Consider the following 18,500-nt stretch of genomic DNA (forward strand, 5'->3'; position numbering starts at 1 on the left):
GGCCTTCCGGAGGGAGACAGAAGTTTCAGGCGAGCGTCGGAGCCGGGGGCCGGGACGCAGGCCGACGCTTCCTTCCGCAGGGCGCACCGTCCCCGCGCCCCGGCCCCAGGCCAGGCCCCGGGAGGCGGAAGCAACAGGGAGTCGTCCCCGCCCGCCGGCCTTCGGCCTCAGCCCCAGGGTCCTCCGGGCCTCCCCGCTCCGGGGGCGGGATGGGGACAGGGACGCGGAGGGCGGGCCGGGCGCGCGCGCCCGGTGTGCGAGGGCGGGCGTGGCGGGGCGGGGGCCGCGGGCCGCGGGGCGCATGCTCACTCGCGCTCGTGACGTGCGCGCCGGGACCCGGCGGCCGGAGGCAGGGCTGAGAGGGGCGGCGGGCGAAGGGCAGGGGCGGGAGGGGAGGAGCCGGGGAGTAGAGCGGAGCCGAGCGGAGGAGAGGAGGAGCCGAGCACAGAGGAGAGCAGAGGAGAGGCGAGCGGGGCAGCAGAGCAGATCGTCCGCGCCTCCACGCTCCCAGCCCGCAGCCCCCGCCGGCAGTCGGGGCCCCGAGCGGCCACCCCAGCCGAGCGGCCACCCCCGCGCCGGCCGCCGCGGGCCGGGCCGGGCATGAGCGTGGAGGGGCCGCGGCCGCCCCCCGCACCGCCCGGCGCGCCCAGGCCGTGACCGGGTCGGGGGCGCGCGGCCGCAGTCGGGCCCGGGCCCATGGGCGCGCCGAGCCGGGCGCGGGGGCGCTGAGCGCGGGCGGGCGCGGCCGGAGGAGCCATGGACTGCAGCCTGGTGCGGACGCTCGTGCACAGATACGTGAGTACCGCCCGCGGCGGGGGTGGGGGGGAGCGGGCCCTGGGGACCGGACGCCGCGGTGCGCAGCGCCCGCCCTGCCGCGGCCGGGGGCCGGGGGCCCAGCGGGCTCCCGCAGCTCAGGGCGCGGGCAGGGCGCCGGGGAGGCTCGCAGAGTCCGCACCTCGGGCTTGCGACGGCCGGGCCCGGGCGTCCGTCCACCTGCTCCGCCCCGCAGCCGCGCGCTGCCTGGCGTCCCGTGGGGATGGGGCTGCCCGGCGGGCACCGTCCTTAGCTTCGCGCGCGGCCCGGGGCTGGGGAGGGAGGTCGGGTCCGGATTCAGAGATGGGAGCGTCACACTTCTGCAGAAAAGGCAGAGACTTGGTTTGGTTCTTATTTGTGACACCACTGGGGGATCCAGGAGTGAAGTTTGGCGTCTTTTTTCCCTGAAAGTAACCAATCAGATCAGAGGCCGGGTGTTGTGGGCTTCCTCTGGAGTCCACACTCGCTGCTGACGGTGCGGTGAGGTCAGGAGAGGCTCTGAGGGGAAGGCGGGTTGTTCTGACCTCAGGGCGAGGGGACACTGCGCGCGGCTGTGAAAGGGGGTGTGTGTGCAGAAGAGAAAGAGCGCTGTCCGGAGGGTGGTGTTTCCTGCCACTGTCTCCACAAAAGGCGCCTTGTTCCCGGCGGCCGACATCCGTCCGCGGTCAGGCACAGGTTTGAGAAGTCGCTCGCACTGGGGATTGAAGGCATCATTATGGGAACTTTGGGCTTCTTGCGGTGTAGGAATTGTCTTGGGCAGACTTTCCTCTTTATGAGCTTTTTTTGAGGAGACCCTGGCCAGGATCAGTGTGTGTCTTCATCCATGGGAACGCAGATCACTCACCCTGAATTGATTCACTCAGCGGAAGACTCGAGGCAGGGGAACTGTGCCCACCTGACCCAGGTACCTGTTCGCTGGGGCAGGTCAGGCACCTGACCTTGCAGTGGAGAGAAGGGTGGGGCGGGGCTTAGCAGATGAAAGCTCATGTGATTTCCCCCAAAGTCCATACTGTGAAGTGAGTGGTAAATATCAGGTGACACCTTTGTTTCTCCACCGTGATAAGTTCTAGAAAGCCCGGTCACAGTGACCATAGGTAAGAGAAGTGCTTTGTCAGGCAAGGACACTCTCTTCCCGGTTGTCCCTCGGCCAGTTATGTTCCTGCCTCTGTTTCCCCAAAGGGAAACCAGAAAGAGCGTGGAGCTAGTGTTATTTAAAGTGTGCTCACAGTCTTCCAGTTAATTTTCATTCCCTTCCAACTCTAACACTCTGTGATAAAAGGGAGGGTTGCGTGTGAGGGGGACCATCAGTCTGCCTCCAGGAGAGCCGGTGGATGGTCTCCTCTGACCTGGAGGCCCTGCCACTATCCCCCCCCCCCCCCCCGCTCCCGGTTCCTGACCCTTCACCCTGGGAGTGGGGCCTTTCCTCTAGGCCCTCAGCTGTTTTATGTCCTACCAATTTATATAAATTTCTTGTAGTTGATGTGTTAAAATTCCCTTTTGCTATGTTATTAGGCTTATGAAATGCCATTTTCTCTCAAACCTAAGGGGTAGCTCTTGCTTAATGAACTTTCTAGGCGTGTGCATTGTTTGCTAACGTCCCTAGAACACAGGTTATGGGATACTCTTATTTCTGTTTGTCCATTCTATGTCTTTTTTTTTTTTTTTTCAGTGTGATCATTTGGCTGTTTCAGCGTATTCACGTACAAGACCATCCATTTCTGTGATACTAGGCTCTTGTTTATGCTATTGAACTAATTTGAGTTTTTCCAGGAACAGTCAGGATCTGTCAGGATCAGTCATTATGTAGGACCAAATTATATTTCATTTTGCTGGAAGAAGAGGCAGAGCCTGGGATTGAGTACTTATGTCCGTGTGGTTTCCTTATGTGACTTATTTTATAAGAACAAATAAAAGCTTACACCCTGTTCTCTTCCCGTGTTCACCCGGTCAGAATTTCTAGGACAGAGAAAACTTTTCAGCTCCTTCTGAGGTGCGAGGGTTGCCAGGAGGTAAAGAAGTCCTTGAAAACATTACTACAGATATTTTATTCTGGCGAACTCCAGAGAGAGAGAGGGAACAGGAGAATGAAGGGGGGAAATATGTCCGGGTCCCGCTGTGTAGACGGCAGCCAGGTCACTGGTGGTGTGGATGGACGGAAGCCGTGTGGAGGTGACCTGGGTAGAGACAGACCTGGTGTGTGTACCTTGATGTGGTCCATGTATCATGAGGTAGTTGGGCCTATTTACAAATTTTTGTATTTAACGAAGGGGATGGAGAGTTTGAGTTCTTTCCTTACAGATGTGAGGCAGGAAGCCTGGGCTCAGGGGGTTTCAGTTCTGGGAGAAGCCCAGGCAGCCTCGTGGTCCCTGCAGGGTCTGTAGGCGCCTGCCTGGTGGTGAACCTGGCTCGCCCACGGGTTAGGCCGCGTAACCTTGGGCAGGCCCGGCCTCCGTGCTCCCATCGGAGACTAGCCGGGGCGCCGTCTCACAGGCCTTGAGAGGCTCGCGTGAGGGATATGGGTGGGAGCTCAGAGCGTGCGGGCTCTCAGGGAACACTCGGTACATTTATCACAGAGGCCGTTAGCGCGATTCAGGCCCCGGGTGGGGGGCCCGGGCGCCGGGCACACAGGCCACAGGCCGCCTCTGGCCATACATGTGCTTGTGCGTGAGCATCCCAGGCCAGGATAACCGCGCTGCAGGATGCCTGCACCTCCTTCCCTTCCAGGCTTCACGTTTGGGAGACTCGGCTTGGCAGTTCTGTGAGTCTGAGCTTCATCTTGTTCTGGGGCTGAGATTTGTTTCTGGTCGCTCAGCCTGAGCATCCGGCCCCAGCTCTGCCAGGCTGCCCGTCCGTCTCCACTTGTTTCTCACCCTGTTTGCTTTCTAGGATCTTTCTTAGGTTTTCAGACAGTAAACTTGGGAAAAATGTGCAGGCTTTCCTTGCTGACAGTGCATCCTGGTTCTGGAACAAGCTGCTACAGTAGGGCTTTCTCTGTAAGGGAAAAGTAAATGTTTTGGATCCCCGGAGAACTTCAAGCACGACTATATTTGAGTGCTGTAAACCTTCTAGAAAGTCCAGCCATCTCTGTGTCTGCTTCTATTCCTCCATGTCCATGCAGACCACTGTCCACGCTCACCGGAGAGGCGGCCTGTTCTAGAGGGCAGACATTCGTTTGACTCAGTTATTCCAGTCTCTGTTGAACAACTTAAAATGCTGCAGGACTTGGAGTTCCTCTCCTCATCCCGCGTGAGATAGCTTTTACTGCCGAGGCTTGCCGGTCCTTGAAGACGGTGAGCCTGGCCTGAGCGCGGCCCAGGGCCTGGCCTTGTGAAGTGTTTACGTGAGCTGGCCACCCCCACGCCGGTCCTTGGGGGCTGCCTGGGGTCAGCCGCACATTTGAAAGCAATCTGCCTGGTCTTTAATTTAACCTTTTATGTTCCAGCCCTCGGTGAACTCTCTGCACTGTTCCCACAAACCCCGTAGAATCTCTGCACGTTAGGAACAAGTGATCCCGAGATGCTTTTATTCTGAGCCACAGGGTAAATTTAATCACAGTGCGGAGAAGGAGTTTATATTATGGGTTTTGCTACAGTCAGTTACATTTCTAAGGATGAGAACACTGTCTCCGTTTACAGTTGGTCAAAACTGCGTTGACCCCGTCGACGAACATGCTTCACCACTTAACTACACAGGAAGTCCTGCATTTACAAACCTAAATACAAATTGTTCCTCGGTGCTCCGACCATATGTTCGAACAGAAACAGGGTTGATAAAAGATGGTTGGATCCCTAAGTCCCAGACTTATAAATGCTTTTCTAACCAAGTTAAATTTGGCAAAAATGCTATTTTATTTGCAGCGAAGATCGATGGAAGGCAATTTTTACAGCATTAGAAATTCAGCAGGATTGAATGAGGATTGCTGTTGCTTTCACGTGTATGCCGGTATCCGAGAGAAACACAACAATGGATCATGGAGGCCAGAAGTTCCAGCCAACCCCACCCCCGTGAGCCGTGGGCACACTGGCTGACATCCCCGGTTCCCCGGTGTCCCATGTGGGACGAGGTGATGTGCCTCCCTGCACAGAGCTCGCGTGTCCCTCTGGGATCGTGGACGTCCCATGGCTGTGCGCAGCCCCACGCTTCTCAGACCTTCAGACCTCCGCTTCACGTGGAGTGTCGAGACCTTGCCTGATGCTTCATGGAGGGAACGTGGTCACCAGACAGGGCATCCCCTCTTCCAGGCAGCCCACCAGCCCTGCCTGGTCTGCTCTCGTCTCCCTCTGGTTTGGGACCCTGCGTCTCCTTCTTTTTCCTGGACCATCTGGGTCCCTCCTTAGCCCCCGTGGAGTGGCCAACCCTTCAGATCGCCTTTTCTTAAACGCAGACTTCTCCTGCCCCCACTTCTCCGTTGCCTTCACTATTGTGCTGACGTGTTCTGCTTTCCTCCTGCCTCCTCATATTCCCGTGGGCTCATCGCCGTTTCCATCACCCTGGAGGCCCTTGGTGTCCTTCAGAGCCTCCCAGCACACACTGGCGAGCGCCCTGTGCACGTCCCAATTCCTCTCCCGGCCGAGCACACCTAAGCCCGGTCCCTGGGGCGCTACCTTCAGACGGGGGTGCGGCAGGCAGAAAGCCAAGCACAGGAGTAGACATGAGGGCAGAGCTGGGGGACTGGGCTGTGTCCCAGGCAGAGTGGCGCACGGCAGTCCTGTGGCCTTCCCGCCTGCCGCTGGCCCTTCTCGGGTCCCCCTCCACCCCCCAGGCTCCGTGCTGAAGGACCCCCAGGCACCCCGTCCATGTCTGTGGACCCCACATCTCTCCCTGCCCCTTGGCTGCCCCGCTATACATCTGGACCAGTTTCTGGCACGGGGTCGTCCCTCCAGAAACATCTGCTGCCTGACTGATTCCTCCTCGTGTCAGGACTGCTGAGAAGTGTGTGCGGAGGTCGCCGCCGGACACTTCTGGAGGAAGTTTCATTGTGCTTCCAAGGACCTTGAGTGATTAATGACAGTCTCTTAAAACATGTCTAATGTGACTTCGAACTTTTGGATTCTCTTTCCTTGATACATTTCCCAGCATCATAAACGTGGGAACGGGCAGGCATCTGGGCCACCCCTTGTCGCAGTCCGCACCGCAGTGCGGAACGTTGGGTCCTCAGGGCCATGGCCCGTGGTCCCCACGCCCCTGGTGGGTCGGCCCAGCTGGCTTGGTGGCTTCCGCGTGAAGCATCTCCCTGGGTCCCAGTACAGCGCCCCTATGGATCGCAGCGGGTCCTGGGGTGAGTGGGTCCCTGGGTCCGCATCCCCTTCTTGCCTCTGTTGTCTGGACCGCGCGGCCTGGGAGGAGGGATCCACCACAGTGCCGCTCCGGGACCTGGATGGAGACCAGTTCTTAACTGCTCCCTGGTGGGGCCCAGCTCCCTTAAAACAGCATAAACGCTTTCTGTTTTCTGGGCAAAATAATTGGGTTTCCCAATTTTTGTTAGATTCTTAAAGGAGTGCCTATTCCAGTTAAGGTTGAGAACCCTTGTCCGAGGACACAGGAAGTTTCCCTACTCGGTGGCTTCAAAAACGTGTGAATGCACCTCAAAGTCCACATTTCCGCACTTTTTCAGCGATGGCATGATCTGGCCCACCCTCACTGGATTGCTCCCCCCGACCACAGCTGTGGTGAGCAAGCCCTGGCCAGGGGCTGCCCACTGTCACCCCCCAGGAGTGTGCCAGCTTGGTGGGACACCTGGCCTTTCCCGCGGTCCTGCTGTTTCTCAGGTTTCCTGACTTCTGCTGTCCCCCCAGAGGTGCCTGCCTCACTCACAGCCTGGTCCCCGGGAGCACAGGACACCCTGGTTTAGACCCTGGAGGGAGGCCTCCCGCCCCCAGGCGACTAGCCGCACCCATGCCGCTGTGCGGGCCAGGAGGGGACCCAGCACGGGAGGCTGAGAGTCAGCGGGGATTTTCGGTTTCCTCCCTCAACTTCTCCTTTTGTCACCTGGGCTGAGGCCAGACCCCAGCGTGTAGCCCTGGGGGCAGCTTCGTCAGCGCTCGCCTGTCCAGTAGTTCTGTAAGGGCAGTGGGAAGAAGCTCATTTTCTGCGAATAATAGCTACGCGCTTGTCAGAAGGGGTAGGAAAGTTTTCCTGGCTCAGAAAGGTAATGAAAATAAGATCCTTTCCCTGGTTTGGAAGACAAGACAGGAATTTCAAGAGAAGGTTTGTTACTTGTGAAAAAGATTCTTTGGCCAAAGACCAGTAATTATGCATTCCCAGGGATGGGAAGAAGGTGTAGCCTGACAGAGGGGGCATCTCTGCCCCTCGTCTGCTTGTCCCCCACCCTCCGCCCCTGTCCCCGGATGGGAGTAGCGAGCAGGGCTGCCAAGAGAGAGACGGAGGGAGACAGAGAGAAACAGAGAGACAGAGAGGGACAGAGAGAGGCAGAGGGAGAGAGACAGACACAGAGGGGGAGAGACAGACAGAAAGAGGGAGATAGAGCCAGAGAGACAGAGAGAGGCAGACAGGACGGTGGGCCGGCTCCTCCCTGAAGCAGGTGTGACAGCCTTGCTGCCCTTGCACAGAAGGAAGGAACATTCCCAACAAGTCTGGGAAGGTGTGCTCTGTCCGTTCTGTGCAGGAAGGGATCCCGTCCCCCGCGTCTGCATCCTGTGAAGGGTGATCCTGAGCCGTTGGCCCGGTTGCTGGAATAACAGTGAGGAGCGTCCCTCTCCACTCACACTTCACCAGGGAGATCGCTTCATGGAAATACCTGGACCTCTTTTATTTTGTTGGTGAATTTACCCCCAGGGGCACCTGCTTGGACCTTGCTTTTCCCCTGCAAGATGCGATTTGGGAAGACTGCGGGGCAAGCTGTGCCCTTTGCAAGAGGATGTGGGGGCACAAGTCTATGAACTAGGGTGAGCTCGAGACTAAGAACGTGCTGGGCGCCCTGACATGCTGTCTGGAGATGGGTTTGTGCCCATGACCTGCTTCGACCCCTCCCTGGTCCCGCCTTGCGTCGTTACCCTGCGCCCTGCACTTCGGTGTTCAGGAAGCCCACAGACACTAAATTTTGTGGGTGATGTGTGTAAACATAGCTGTGCTCATTGTTAGCATGATAAAGAATTAGGACCCGGATGATATTTTGGTCGTGTTTGGTATTTGATAGGAAAGCCCTGTGTACTTTGATTCAGAGATAGGACGTTCTGGAACGCGGGAAGGTGTACCCAGTGTGCCTGGCGCTGGGGGGCAGGGAGAATTATGGAGCCAGGGGAGGAAGGGCCCGGGTAGCATCTGGTGTAAAGCCAGGTGGTCAGCAGTTCCCGTTTGCCCCGGAGTTCCATTCCCCACTGCTTTCCCACCCCTGGGAGATGGAGCAGAGCCAGTAGGTCTCATCCCAACGTGCCCTCTGCAGCCCCTGCATCGTGCTCAGGTTGAAGGCACCTTTTCCTTCCAGGGCACCTGCTTTTGGAACCCGTCATGTTTCAGGACCCCGCCTGAGCCGTCCCTGGAGGATGGGGGTCGGTGGGAGGCTGTTGGCATGGCTCATGATTATCAAGCCAATAATTAAGGAGCACCGTGTGCCCGGCAAGATGCAAGATTCTTCGTGTAAGAGGGAGCCAACACCATTCCAGGCTGTTCTTCGCTGGTGCACTTACCCGGGGGCTCCTCATGCTCCCACGTCAGCATGGGTGTGCAGGGAGGGAGCGAGTGGGCTGCAGGTGCGGGCTGCAGAGCCTCCACCAAGACCCTCGTGCTGTGTGTCGAGTTTGCACCATTTACCTTCTTTTTTCAGTGGACTGCTTCCTCCTTCTGCACCTTTTTTCCTGCGTCTTCCTAGTGAGGTTAGCAGCCAGCAAGTTTCTGGAAGGGTGATCCTAACATACGGCTTGATTATCAAGGCAGTAGATGCTCAGACGGTGGCACAGGAGGAATCGTTTTCACGAAGAGTTGACGTATTGTTTATTCTTCTCTCAGGTGCCCGTTACAGAGTCCGTGAACTTGGGTGTTGATGTATGTGCTAGCGTTTAAGACACCACGGGAGACGGGTACTGCATAAGTATGTCTCAGCTCAGGCCGCAGTAACAAACACCCCAGGCCGGGCGGCTTACACAATGGACAATCCGAGATCAAGGAGCCGGCACATTGGGCTTCTGGTGAGAGCCTCTTCCTGGCCTGTGAACGGCCGCCTTCCCGCCATGGCTTCACATGGCCTCACGTGGCCGTCGCTCGTGTGCTGGGGGACGGGGTTGGGGGGCGCGGAGAGAAGGCAGGTGATCCCTGTGTCCAAATAACCATCATGCTGGTGGTTACGGCTTGAGTTTATGAGTTTGGGAGAGACACTGTTCAGTCCATGACGGTACACTGTAAAAGCCGGCCCCTGTTCAGGTTGTAAATATTCAGACAGATGGGAATATCAGAGAGAGGACCTTGAAAAGGCACATGAAGTTTGCTTACTGTTCTATCAGAAATACAGAAATGTGGGTGCCTGGGTGGCTCAGTCGGTTGAGCAGCTGCCTTCGGCTCAGGTCATGATCGTGGAGTCCCGGAATCGAGTCCCGCATCGGGCTCCCTGCTCCGCGGGGAGTCTGCTTCTCCCTCTGACCCTCCCCCCTCTCGTCCTCTCTCTCTCTCACTCTCAAATAAATAAATAAAAAATAAAAAAATAAAAACCCTCTCTTAAAAAAAATACAGAAATGAATGTTCCACAAAATCTGGAAAGATAAAAATAAATATTTAGTGGGAATGGGTTATTTCTTTTAAATTGTGGAACAGATTTCGGCAGCTGGGCTGTTAGTAGGTATAATAGACCCCGGTCTCCATCACTTGATTAGACCCGAGGCTGTGGTATTTGTATGTGTTTCTTTCTGCTGCTGCTGCAGGAGGCTGGTGGGAGCGTGGCCGCTGGTATTAAGACAAGGCTGCGAGTACTGTTTGGGTTTGTATCATAATCCAAATACACAGCGTCTGGCTCGTGGACGGACAGATGTCAGGGTTTCGGCACATAACTGGATTGGACGTGTCTGCTCGGGCTGGTGCGTCATGATCCGGTGCCTCTGGTAAATGGAATGGCGTTTCGGCGCCTTCTCTCGGCCTCTGGACAGCACGACACCGTACCTTTGGCGGTTTGGAAAGTGAGCGTTGGACACGGAACCTGACTTTCTAGCTCGCATAGTAGGGGCGTGTGCTCACGCCTGCACGAACACAACCCGCACGTGCCCGGTCCGCACTCGGGGGCGCACACACCTGCGGCCTCGCCGGTGCTCCAGGCGGCCGAGTCCCCGACCCCACTGCCATCTCCTTCTGTGGCAGGTACCTTACAGTCCCAGCCCGGTTGTCCTTCGCCCAGCATTTGCTTACGTGGTTCCCAGGGCAGAAATGACCCTAAAGCACTCTTCCTCTTCTATCAGGAGTGAGGGTGGCTTTGCTGACGGCACAGGCCGAGCGGCCCCAGCATTAAGAGAAACTGCAAGTCTGCGACACCGTTTGAAGCCGGGCGCCCGGAGGACTCCTCCAGCCTCTCTGTGCACAGGGGATCTGAGGCTCTCGAGTTCACGTTCTGGGAAACAACAGTCTGAGGTTGGCGTGGGGGCTGATCCCTCCCGCGTACCCGCTCCGAGATCCGGCGGCCTGACCGCCCTCCTTCCTCCTGGACGGGCCTGCTGGCACCTCATGCAGGGTAACATAATCTCCCTCCTTCAGAGAAAAGAGGATTTCGTCCAGCCTATTTTCAGCCGAGGATTAGGGACAGTGAGGTTCTGCCATTAGGATGTCATCTAGATTTTTTTTTTTTAAAGATTTTATTTATTAATTTGACAGAGAGAGACACAGCGAGAGAGCGAACACAAGCAGGGGGAGTGGGAGAGGGAGAAGCAGGCTTCCCGCCGAGCAGGGAGCCCGACGTGGGGCTCGATCCCAGGACCCTGGGATCATGACCTGAGCTGAAGGCAGCTGCTTAACGACGAGCCACCCAGGCACCCCATGGATGTCATCTAGATTTTTGTGTGATTTTTCAAGAAGATCTCAGAAATTTGCCCACTGAAACCCAAGTTTTAAAAGCATGGAATTAATTTAAAATTATTACATGGAATAAAACTATGGGAGGATCATCAGTAGGGTCAGAGCTACTCTTACAAAACGCCTGAAAGTGACAGATAACTGTTCACATATGGGGTAATTTCAGTGACCTTTTCACTTTAGAAATGTGTGGAAGTCGTTTTGATTTGGATAAACGTAGACGAGCCATGAAAAGATGAGAAAACCGTGTGCGCACACGCCTCTTTGCGCAGTAAGGTTCAGCGTTGGCGTGAACCCGAGAGCGGCGTGTGTGTGAGGAAGGCCGAGCGGTGGTCATGTGGCCGGCCTCTCTCGTCCTCCTTCCTCGTGTCCCTTAGCTCATTCGCCTTTTCTCTGACATCACATGGGAGTAAGCACGGCACTGGAGGATTTGTGGGGGGCAACCCATTATGATTCTTATAAAGAGAAGTTTGTGGCGTACTTAGCACATACTAGGTGCTCACCATGGGATGTTCATCAGATATTTATTGGGCACCTGCTGTATGCATGCGGGCTTCAGTGGGGAGCAGTCCTGGAGGCTGCGTGTTCGTGGCAGGTGACTGACAGTAAATAAGCACGTGGCGTGCGGGGTGCAGGAGGGGCTGCCGAGGAACGTGAACCCCCGGCAGGAGGATCGGGACGGGACGCTGTGGAGAAGGTCGGGCAGCCTCCGCGGGCGGGTGAGGCCGAGGCTGGGCGGCCGAGGTGGATGGCGGCCAGCCCGAGCACGGCCAGCTCATCTCCTCGACAGGAGCACGCGCCGCTCCTGAGTTCATTGCCTGAAACACGGAATACATTGTGTGTGTTGCTTTTGATGAAGTTTTAAGTTTTTCTGAAAATCATGTGGTGAAATGAGGAACATGTTACATAATAGGTAAGTTAGGAGTATCGATTTATTGAACAGATAGACAGTAGGTTGGTTTATGGGCAGTGTTTTTCATTGTGGTAAAACATACATAACATGAAATTTACCACTTTCACCCCTTTTAGGTGCATAATTCGGTGGCGTTCAGCACAGTCACGCTGTGCAGCCGCCATCCATCTCCAGAGCCTTTGCGTCATCCTAAACAGAGTTTAGGGCAATTGCCGAGTTATGGGCAATTTTAATTAGTTTGCTGTATGTGTGATATTGTCTCCCTTGCTATTTTGGAAACGCATTTTTTAAATCAGTGAAAAAGACCTCAGCAGGATCACGAAGAACCTTACTGAAACTTAAGCACTATTTAAATTTTAATGGAAAATGCACCCAAGTAGGAGGTTGGTTTTTCTTCTAAATAATCCAGGTGGTGACTTTTACGAGCCGTTGGGTACTCCGGACGAGTGCATTCCTTTGAGGGCTGGGTTGCTCACTCTGTGCCTGGGGACGTAGGGAAGGGACCCTTCGGGAGACAGAATTTCCTGGAAGTCAGGTCTCCACACGCAGCTCATCAGCACAGACTTGCTTAGTGGTGTCGAGTCACATGTGGTTTCCTGTGTGCACTTGTGAGAAGTAGGGGTTAAAGCATTTTATGGACATTTTCTTCCAGAAGCTCCATTCTGCTGACTGACTGGTTTGAACACGTTGTCCATTTTCAGCTAATGTATAACATTATGTTCTTTCACTATCTAACAAATTAAGAAGTAGATTAGTTAAATCCAAAAGTACATTTGCGAATGTCTTCTCTAAAATGGTTGATTCTGCGAGAAGTGACGTCCTGTTCTTTCTACCAAAGGTGATAGGAGATTTTTTTGATCTTAAATTGAAGTAATTTTTTGATTTCATAAATTGTTCTGTTTCTTTTTAGAGAGTAGCTTGGTTAGGTCCCTCTTCTTAGTACCTGATTTGTTAACGAGAAACTTAGCTGTAAAACTGAGTAATTATACTGTAATTTGTCTCATTAAAAACCATGCTGTGTGGTGAGTTGGCCGGACGCCCTATTTGGCAGGTGATGGTCAGAGTTGATAGAAAAGTAGGAAGTAAACATAAAGAGAGAATTAATGGCCTTTGCACCTTCACACTTCCTTAAAAAACGGGTTGACGTTGGTTTTTATCAGTTTATTACCCTTGGGTCTTCAGAGCGGTCCTTAGTCTGACGGAGGGCGTCTTGCGTTCCTCATTGGGGTGTGGCCTGTGCCCTGAGGGGGAGCTGACCTGTCCCCACCCTGCCACAGTCCCTGCAGCTCAGGAATGCCTTCTCTCCCACCTGCGCAGAACTCAGGATCATGAATATCTGACTCCACTTTGCTTTATTCTTCCTGTGGGCCTGGCCGAGGGCTGGGCTCTAGAGCCGACCCTAAGAGGGAGCCCAGGGTGCCCGCTGTCTGTCAGGGTTCAGATGCGCGAGGGGGCAGGGGAGGGCCCTGGGCCGCCAGACTGCTCCCTGGCCCTCTGCCCTCCCGTCCCTGGGAATCTGGGTTGAGGTGAGGGCCGGGAGGTGGGCCAGGGGTGAAATCTGCCATCAGTGACCGTTTGACCAGGTGTTGGGGACTGTTTCTTTGTCGGGATGGAGGATGTGACATGGAAATTAGGTCTCCGGTCTCCTGGGCCCCTCTGGAAAGGCAGCTTCTCAAATCGAATTCTATCTTAGAGGCCAGGAGGGGCCTCTGACCACGTAAACTCTAGAAGTCAATGGGCTCCAAGCAGGTGCGCCTCCTGGCGACGGTCTCCTTGCGTTGCCCGTGTGGCTCTGACCTGTGTTTGCTTCCAGATTCGGGCCGGTCTGTGGTTCGGGGGGCCCCTGCCAGCGCCCAGCAGCCCCCTGGGCTCGCGGACGATGGAAATGAGCGAGCGCTGCCGTGGCGTGGCTCTGGCCATGGCACTGGGGGGCAGGACGCCGGCTGTGGGGGCGAGGCCCCGCGTCTGGTGGCGTGTGTGGCCTCCCTGGGCCTGTGGCACTTGGAGTTCGTTCTCCATGGGTGGGAACGCCACACGTTAGACGTTCAGTAGCAGGCAGGTGAAGCCCGGTTGCTCACGGGTGGTGGCCGGACGGTTGGGGAAGAAGACCAGTTCCGTCATCCGGCAAATACTGCGATAACAAACCCTGTTTTGCCAACTGTGACGGGACAGGTCACGCGAGCTGCTGCTCCTCCCTGCAGTCCCGTGGTCCCTGCCGCTACCGCTCCTGTCGTTCCACGAACCTGGTAGTGAATCGGATCGGCCATGGTGGATGCAGGGGCAGTGGTCGGGCCGAGGGCAGCCAGGAGGCCGTGCCGGGGCCTGAAGGCAGGTGTGCTGGGGTCAGAGGTCATTGTGTAGGTGACATCGGGGAGGGGCTTGGCATATTTTGTATTTGGGGGAAGAAGGGCCCTGACAGGTGACCAGTCCCTGTGCCAGCACTTGGGCCGGTGAGCACAGACACGGACAGTGTGGGATAACGGTGCTTCCCTCCTGGCGCCCCTGTCCTTCCCCCTGGCCGCGGCGGGTGGCGACCCCAGCCCTCTAGCCTGCCACAGGTACGGCTTGCCCCAGGCGCCAGGGGGGACGGCAGGCTCACAGCAGCCTCGCCTTCTCCGTATTCTTCCTAAACCAGAGATGCTCCCTTTTCCAGTTTGTTATAGCTTAGTATTCACTGTAAAACTGTGTGCTTTAAAAAGTGACTTGAAGTAGGGAGAGTGTCCTAAGTTACTTGTTCAAAATGAAAACTCAGAGGGCAGGATGGTGAGTTGGGCCGAATTTCAGCCCTGCCCATGAGACAGAAGCAAAGACGAGGAAGAGCCCCCCAAACTCGGCGAACATCATGGCCTCTCCTGGGGTTCAGGTTTTGCTTTCAGTTTTGAAGTCCTGGCCTTCCCGAGTTCCAGACTTGAGTTTATAGAGAACCGTGTCTCCAGAAGCAGGAGGGCGCCCAAGGTGTGAAGTCGGATTTAACTTCTGGGTTGATGGGAGCAGACAGGGAGGTGCCTGCGTCCGTCCCGCCCGGCCGCGTTCTCTGTGTCCGAGGGAGCCTCCCACCTGCGGGAGCGGCAGAAGAATGTGGAGGGGCTCCGTCCCGCCCGAGGCTCCCCGCCCCAGCCCGGCACGGGGCAGCTTGCATGCCGGAGTCTGGAAACGCTGGTGCTATGGGTGCTGGGGAGTCAAGAACCCAAACGAGAGCAGTCACATGTCTCTTGTGTTTGCTTCCAAGTGCTTTCTCCATTTGTCTTTCCCACACTTAGAGCTATGCTCTTCCCAAAATCCTGCAGCTGGTTTCTGCTTCCCAGAAAACCTGGCCAGTCGCTCCCCAGGAGAACACAGTGTCCCCACAGGGAAAGAGCAGCCTAATTAAGTCTCCCCCCTGTTCCCCGCAGAGATGGGTGAGCTGCTCCGTCATGCTTGGGCTTACCTGGGGATCGGCGTGAGGGCTGGCTCCCTGCAGCCCTCCTGGGTCTAGGTGGTGTGAGAGGGAGGCAGGATGTGTAGCCCCCGGTCTCACACGGGGGTTGAGGGGCCGGCCTGTCTCCAGGGCAGGTTCTTTACCCTCTTGCATCACCACCGCGGAAACCTTAATTAGGAGACTCAGGTAGGCTCCACAGTTCGGCCAATCTCAAGTGCGGTGGGGAGCGAGCAATACACAGGGACAGGCCCAGAGCAGTGGCCTTTTCCTTGTCATGGGAAATGCTCTGCTATTCACTGCCAGTCACACACCCCACATCTTTTCCCCGGAGCCCCCTTTCGTAGACCTGCCCAATGTCCAGCTGAGGCTGAACACCTGTTTCTGACGCATTGCCCTCTGGCTGGAGAGAAATCCGTCGGCACTTCTGCCTTTCCTTATGTCCTTCCTGCAGTGCACACCCACCAGGGCGGCGTCTTCACTGTCTCAGAAGTGGGTTGTTTTCCTGCAGCTGCCCTTGGAACTCCATGCTGGAAGAGACCTAGGATTGGTGTTTGTTTGGGCGTTGGAATGAGACGCATGTGGTTAATGAGTCAAAAGCAAAGTAAGTTGAATTTCAGCGAATGTGTAGTAGTTAGAGGCCCATCTGTGTTGGTATTCTGCTTCAAAACTATGTCAATTTTTGTGAAACGAAGTCTTTTAAGAATTTCATGGTTCTTTTGGGTGCAAGAATTCATATTATTGAACATACTTAAATAAAAAACCATTCACCCCACACAGGTCAGATCTGTGGGATTCCTGAGGTGTCGTCATGTCTGACTTTTGGAAGATCTCCGTGGGTTTACTTCTTGTTTGGTGCTGTGGCTTCTTGGGTTCCAGTTGTCCCGGGCAGAATGGAAAGTTCCCGTTTACTGTGTGGGAAGATCACTTTCTGGCCATTTAATCTGCTGCTGACAGCTAACTGTTGATAAGGATGGAATGAAACCAGATACCAGTTTGGGTGTCCCCCATCAGGAAGAGCCAGGAATGCGGGTGAAGGGCCTCCTCCTGGGGCTGGTGCAGACAGAGGGAGGAGGCAGGTGTGGGTGGGGGTCGCCCCCCTCCCCCTGTACCCCTGTCCTCTGGGTTCCCTTCCCTCCCTTCCCTCCCAGGCCTGCTGTCCCTGCCTTTTCCAGCCCCCATCTCCCATTCATGAAGGAGCATCTTCAGCTTTGTGAAGGGCGTTGGCTCGGCCCCTCCACGCCTGGGCCACAGCCGGACCCATCCACTCTTCCTTCACTTTGTGAGAATCTCCCTTTCTCTGGAATTCCCTCCAGAAGCAGCCTCAGTCTGCGCCCCTTCAGCACACATGGCGGCTTTGCAGGTGTTCACTGGAACCCCACAGGTTCTGCGCTGCATTGAGTGTTCTTCGGGGCCGTTTCTGATTTCTGTTAATGTGTCTGGTTCTCCAGCCTCCTGGAGATGCTGAGAGCTGTCCAGTATCCCTGCAGTAAACTACTTGGCAGAGCAAACAAGTGCTGCTCCCCAGGCCTGGCTGCTCCCCGAGCCTGGCTACTCCCCGGGCCCTGGCTGCTCCCCGAGCCTGGCTACTCCCCGGGCCCTGGCTGCTCCCCGGGCCTGGCTGCTCCCTGGGCCCTGGCTGCTCCCTGGGCCCTGGCTGCTCCCCGGGCCTGGCTACTCCCTGGGCCCTGGCTGCTCCCTGGGCCTGGCTGCTCCCTGGACCTGGCTACTCCCCGGGGCCTGGCTACTCCCTCAGCCTGGCTAGTCCCTGGGCCCTGGCTAGTCCCTGGGCCCTGGCTACTCTCCAGGCCTGGCTATTCCCCAGGGCCTGGCTGCTCCCAGAGCCTGGCTACTCCCTGGGCCCTGGCTGCTCCCAGAGCCTGGCTACTCCCCGGGCTCTGGCTACTCCCTGGGCCCTGGCTACTCTCTGGGCCCTGGCTGCTCCCTGAGTCTAGCTACTCCCCGAGCCTGGCTACTCCCTGGGCCCAACAGTCTTGCTTCAAGCAGCACACACTGTTAGGGCCTCAGTGCCCTCTGGCTCCAGATATTCCCAAATCCCAAACCTTAGGTCACCTCTCAGCCCAGTCCCTCTGGGTGGATTTGCTGTCACTCGGGCCCTGATAGTTACCCTGTCTTTACTCTGGCCAATCTGCTGCTGCTGATCCTGGGGCCTGGCACCTCCTTGAAGTCACTGCCGCCTGCCTTCCTCATGGACACCACGCAGCCACCAGCTTTGCATCGGGGGACAGCCACGGATTCGGGTGTGCAGCTGGGGAGTCTGAGAGGGTCCGCAGGGGCTGGGAAGCCGGCACTGGGTCCTCAGGTGGAGATGAGGCTGCTTCTCAGCCAGAGGTGAGTGGGGAGGTCAGTGAACTGAGCGGTGGGCCGTCCAGTGTGTCGGGGAGGCCCGTTTGCTGGTGTTGGCGGGCCTACCGTGGACGGCTGATGCTCCAGACCCTCGGTCTTTCTGCTTCCGGAAGCTACGCGAGGCCGGAAGGTAGGAAGCAGCAGCAGGTCAGAGGATGGTGGGGGCGGGTCAGCTGTGCCCTCTGTGCTCTGGGCTCACCGGGGGACTGGCTGACCCTCGTGGGGGCTTGTGGGCCTAGGCAGGGACACAGGCGTATTCTGAGAATGAGGAAGTGGGGCCTTTCTGCTGGGAATTCCATGTGAATGAGGAGAGAGAACCACAAGCAGAGATGATTCTACTTGGAGAAGTTTTTTTCAGGCATAAAGAACTGAACGATCAGGAGGAAATGTGAAATGCAAAACATGGTCTCATTTATCTGTAATAAAAGGCTGGTTAAGTAGATGCGTGAACAGTTCAAAGCTAACGTCATATTTCCTTCTGAATCAGGTCCAACCTGTTTGGGCACTTTGACCTTAGAATGTGTGGTTGCAGCCCCGGGAGGTATGTGCTCTCCCCACTGCATACTTCCCTAAGTGGACCCATGGGATGCTTTGGAAAACAGGGTTGTAGAAAGAAGCATTTTAGCAACCAAACATACTTGGGTTGAGAATAAGTATCCCCTGGAGCTCGTGTGGTGAATGTTTCCAATTTTGGTGCTTCTGCTCGGCTTGTAGGACCTTGATGTCGCTGTATTTTGCAAACAGTGCTGTTAAGTTTACAGGTTTTAGGTTTTATTTATTAATTCACTTTCAGCTTCTCTCGCAGCTTCTAATGGCAAACCTGACTAGTTTCCCTACATATCTGATAATACTGGATTCATTAAATAATGGTGGGAGGGGACAAAACAGTACCTCTTGTGCGACGTTATTTATGAAATTTAAAAAATATATGTATGCGTCCGAGTGGCTGGCATGACGTCCTGAGAGCTATGAACAGGGCTGTCCCTG

At 56.0% G+C, this 18,500-nt stretch overlaps 1 protein-coding gene across 10 annotated transcripts in view; it reads left to right on the forward strand.

Moving 5' to 3' along the window:
* Positions 1-674: 674 nt before the first annotated feature.
* ATP11A (ATPase phospholipid transporting 11A) overlaps positions 675-18,500 on the forward strand; it is a 116,707-nt gene continuing 98,881 nt past the window's right edge. For 9 of the 10 annotated variants that reach the window (XR_014143922.1, XM_081815223.1, XM_081815224.1 and 6 more), the window contains exon 1: positions 1,449-1,717. Coding sequence is in view for 9 of the 10 variants with exons in the window: in XM_081815223.1 (XP_081671349.1) it covers positions 1,637-1,717 (81 nt within the window). In the remaining variant the exon portion in view is untranslated. Of the gene's footprint in view, positions 796-1,448; positions 1,718-18,500 lie in introns of those variants that run through there. The other variant, XM_081815222.1, reaches the window with a different exon arrangement.

Source organism: Leptonychotes weddellii, chromosome 3, assembly GCF_054177405.1.
Source record: "Leptonychotes weddellii isolate Sample4059 chromosome 3, ASM5417740v2, whole genome shotgun sequence".
Lineage (NCBI taxonomy): Eukaryota > Metazoa > Chordata > Mammalia > Carnivora > Phocidae > Leptonychotes > Leptonychotes weddellii.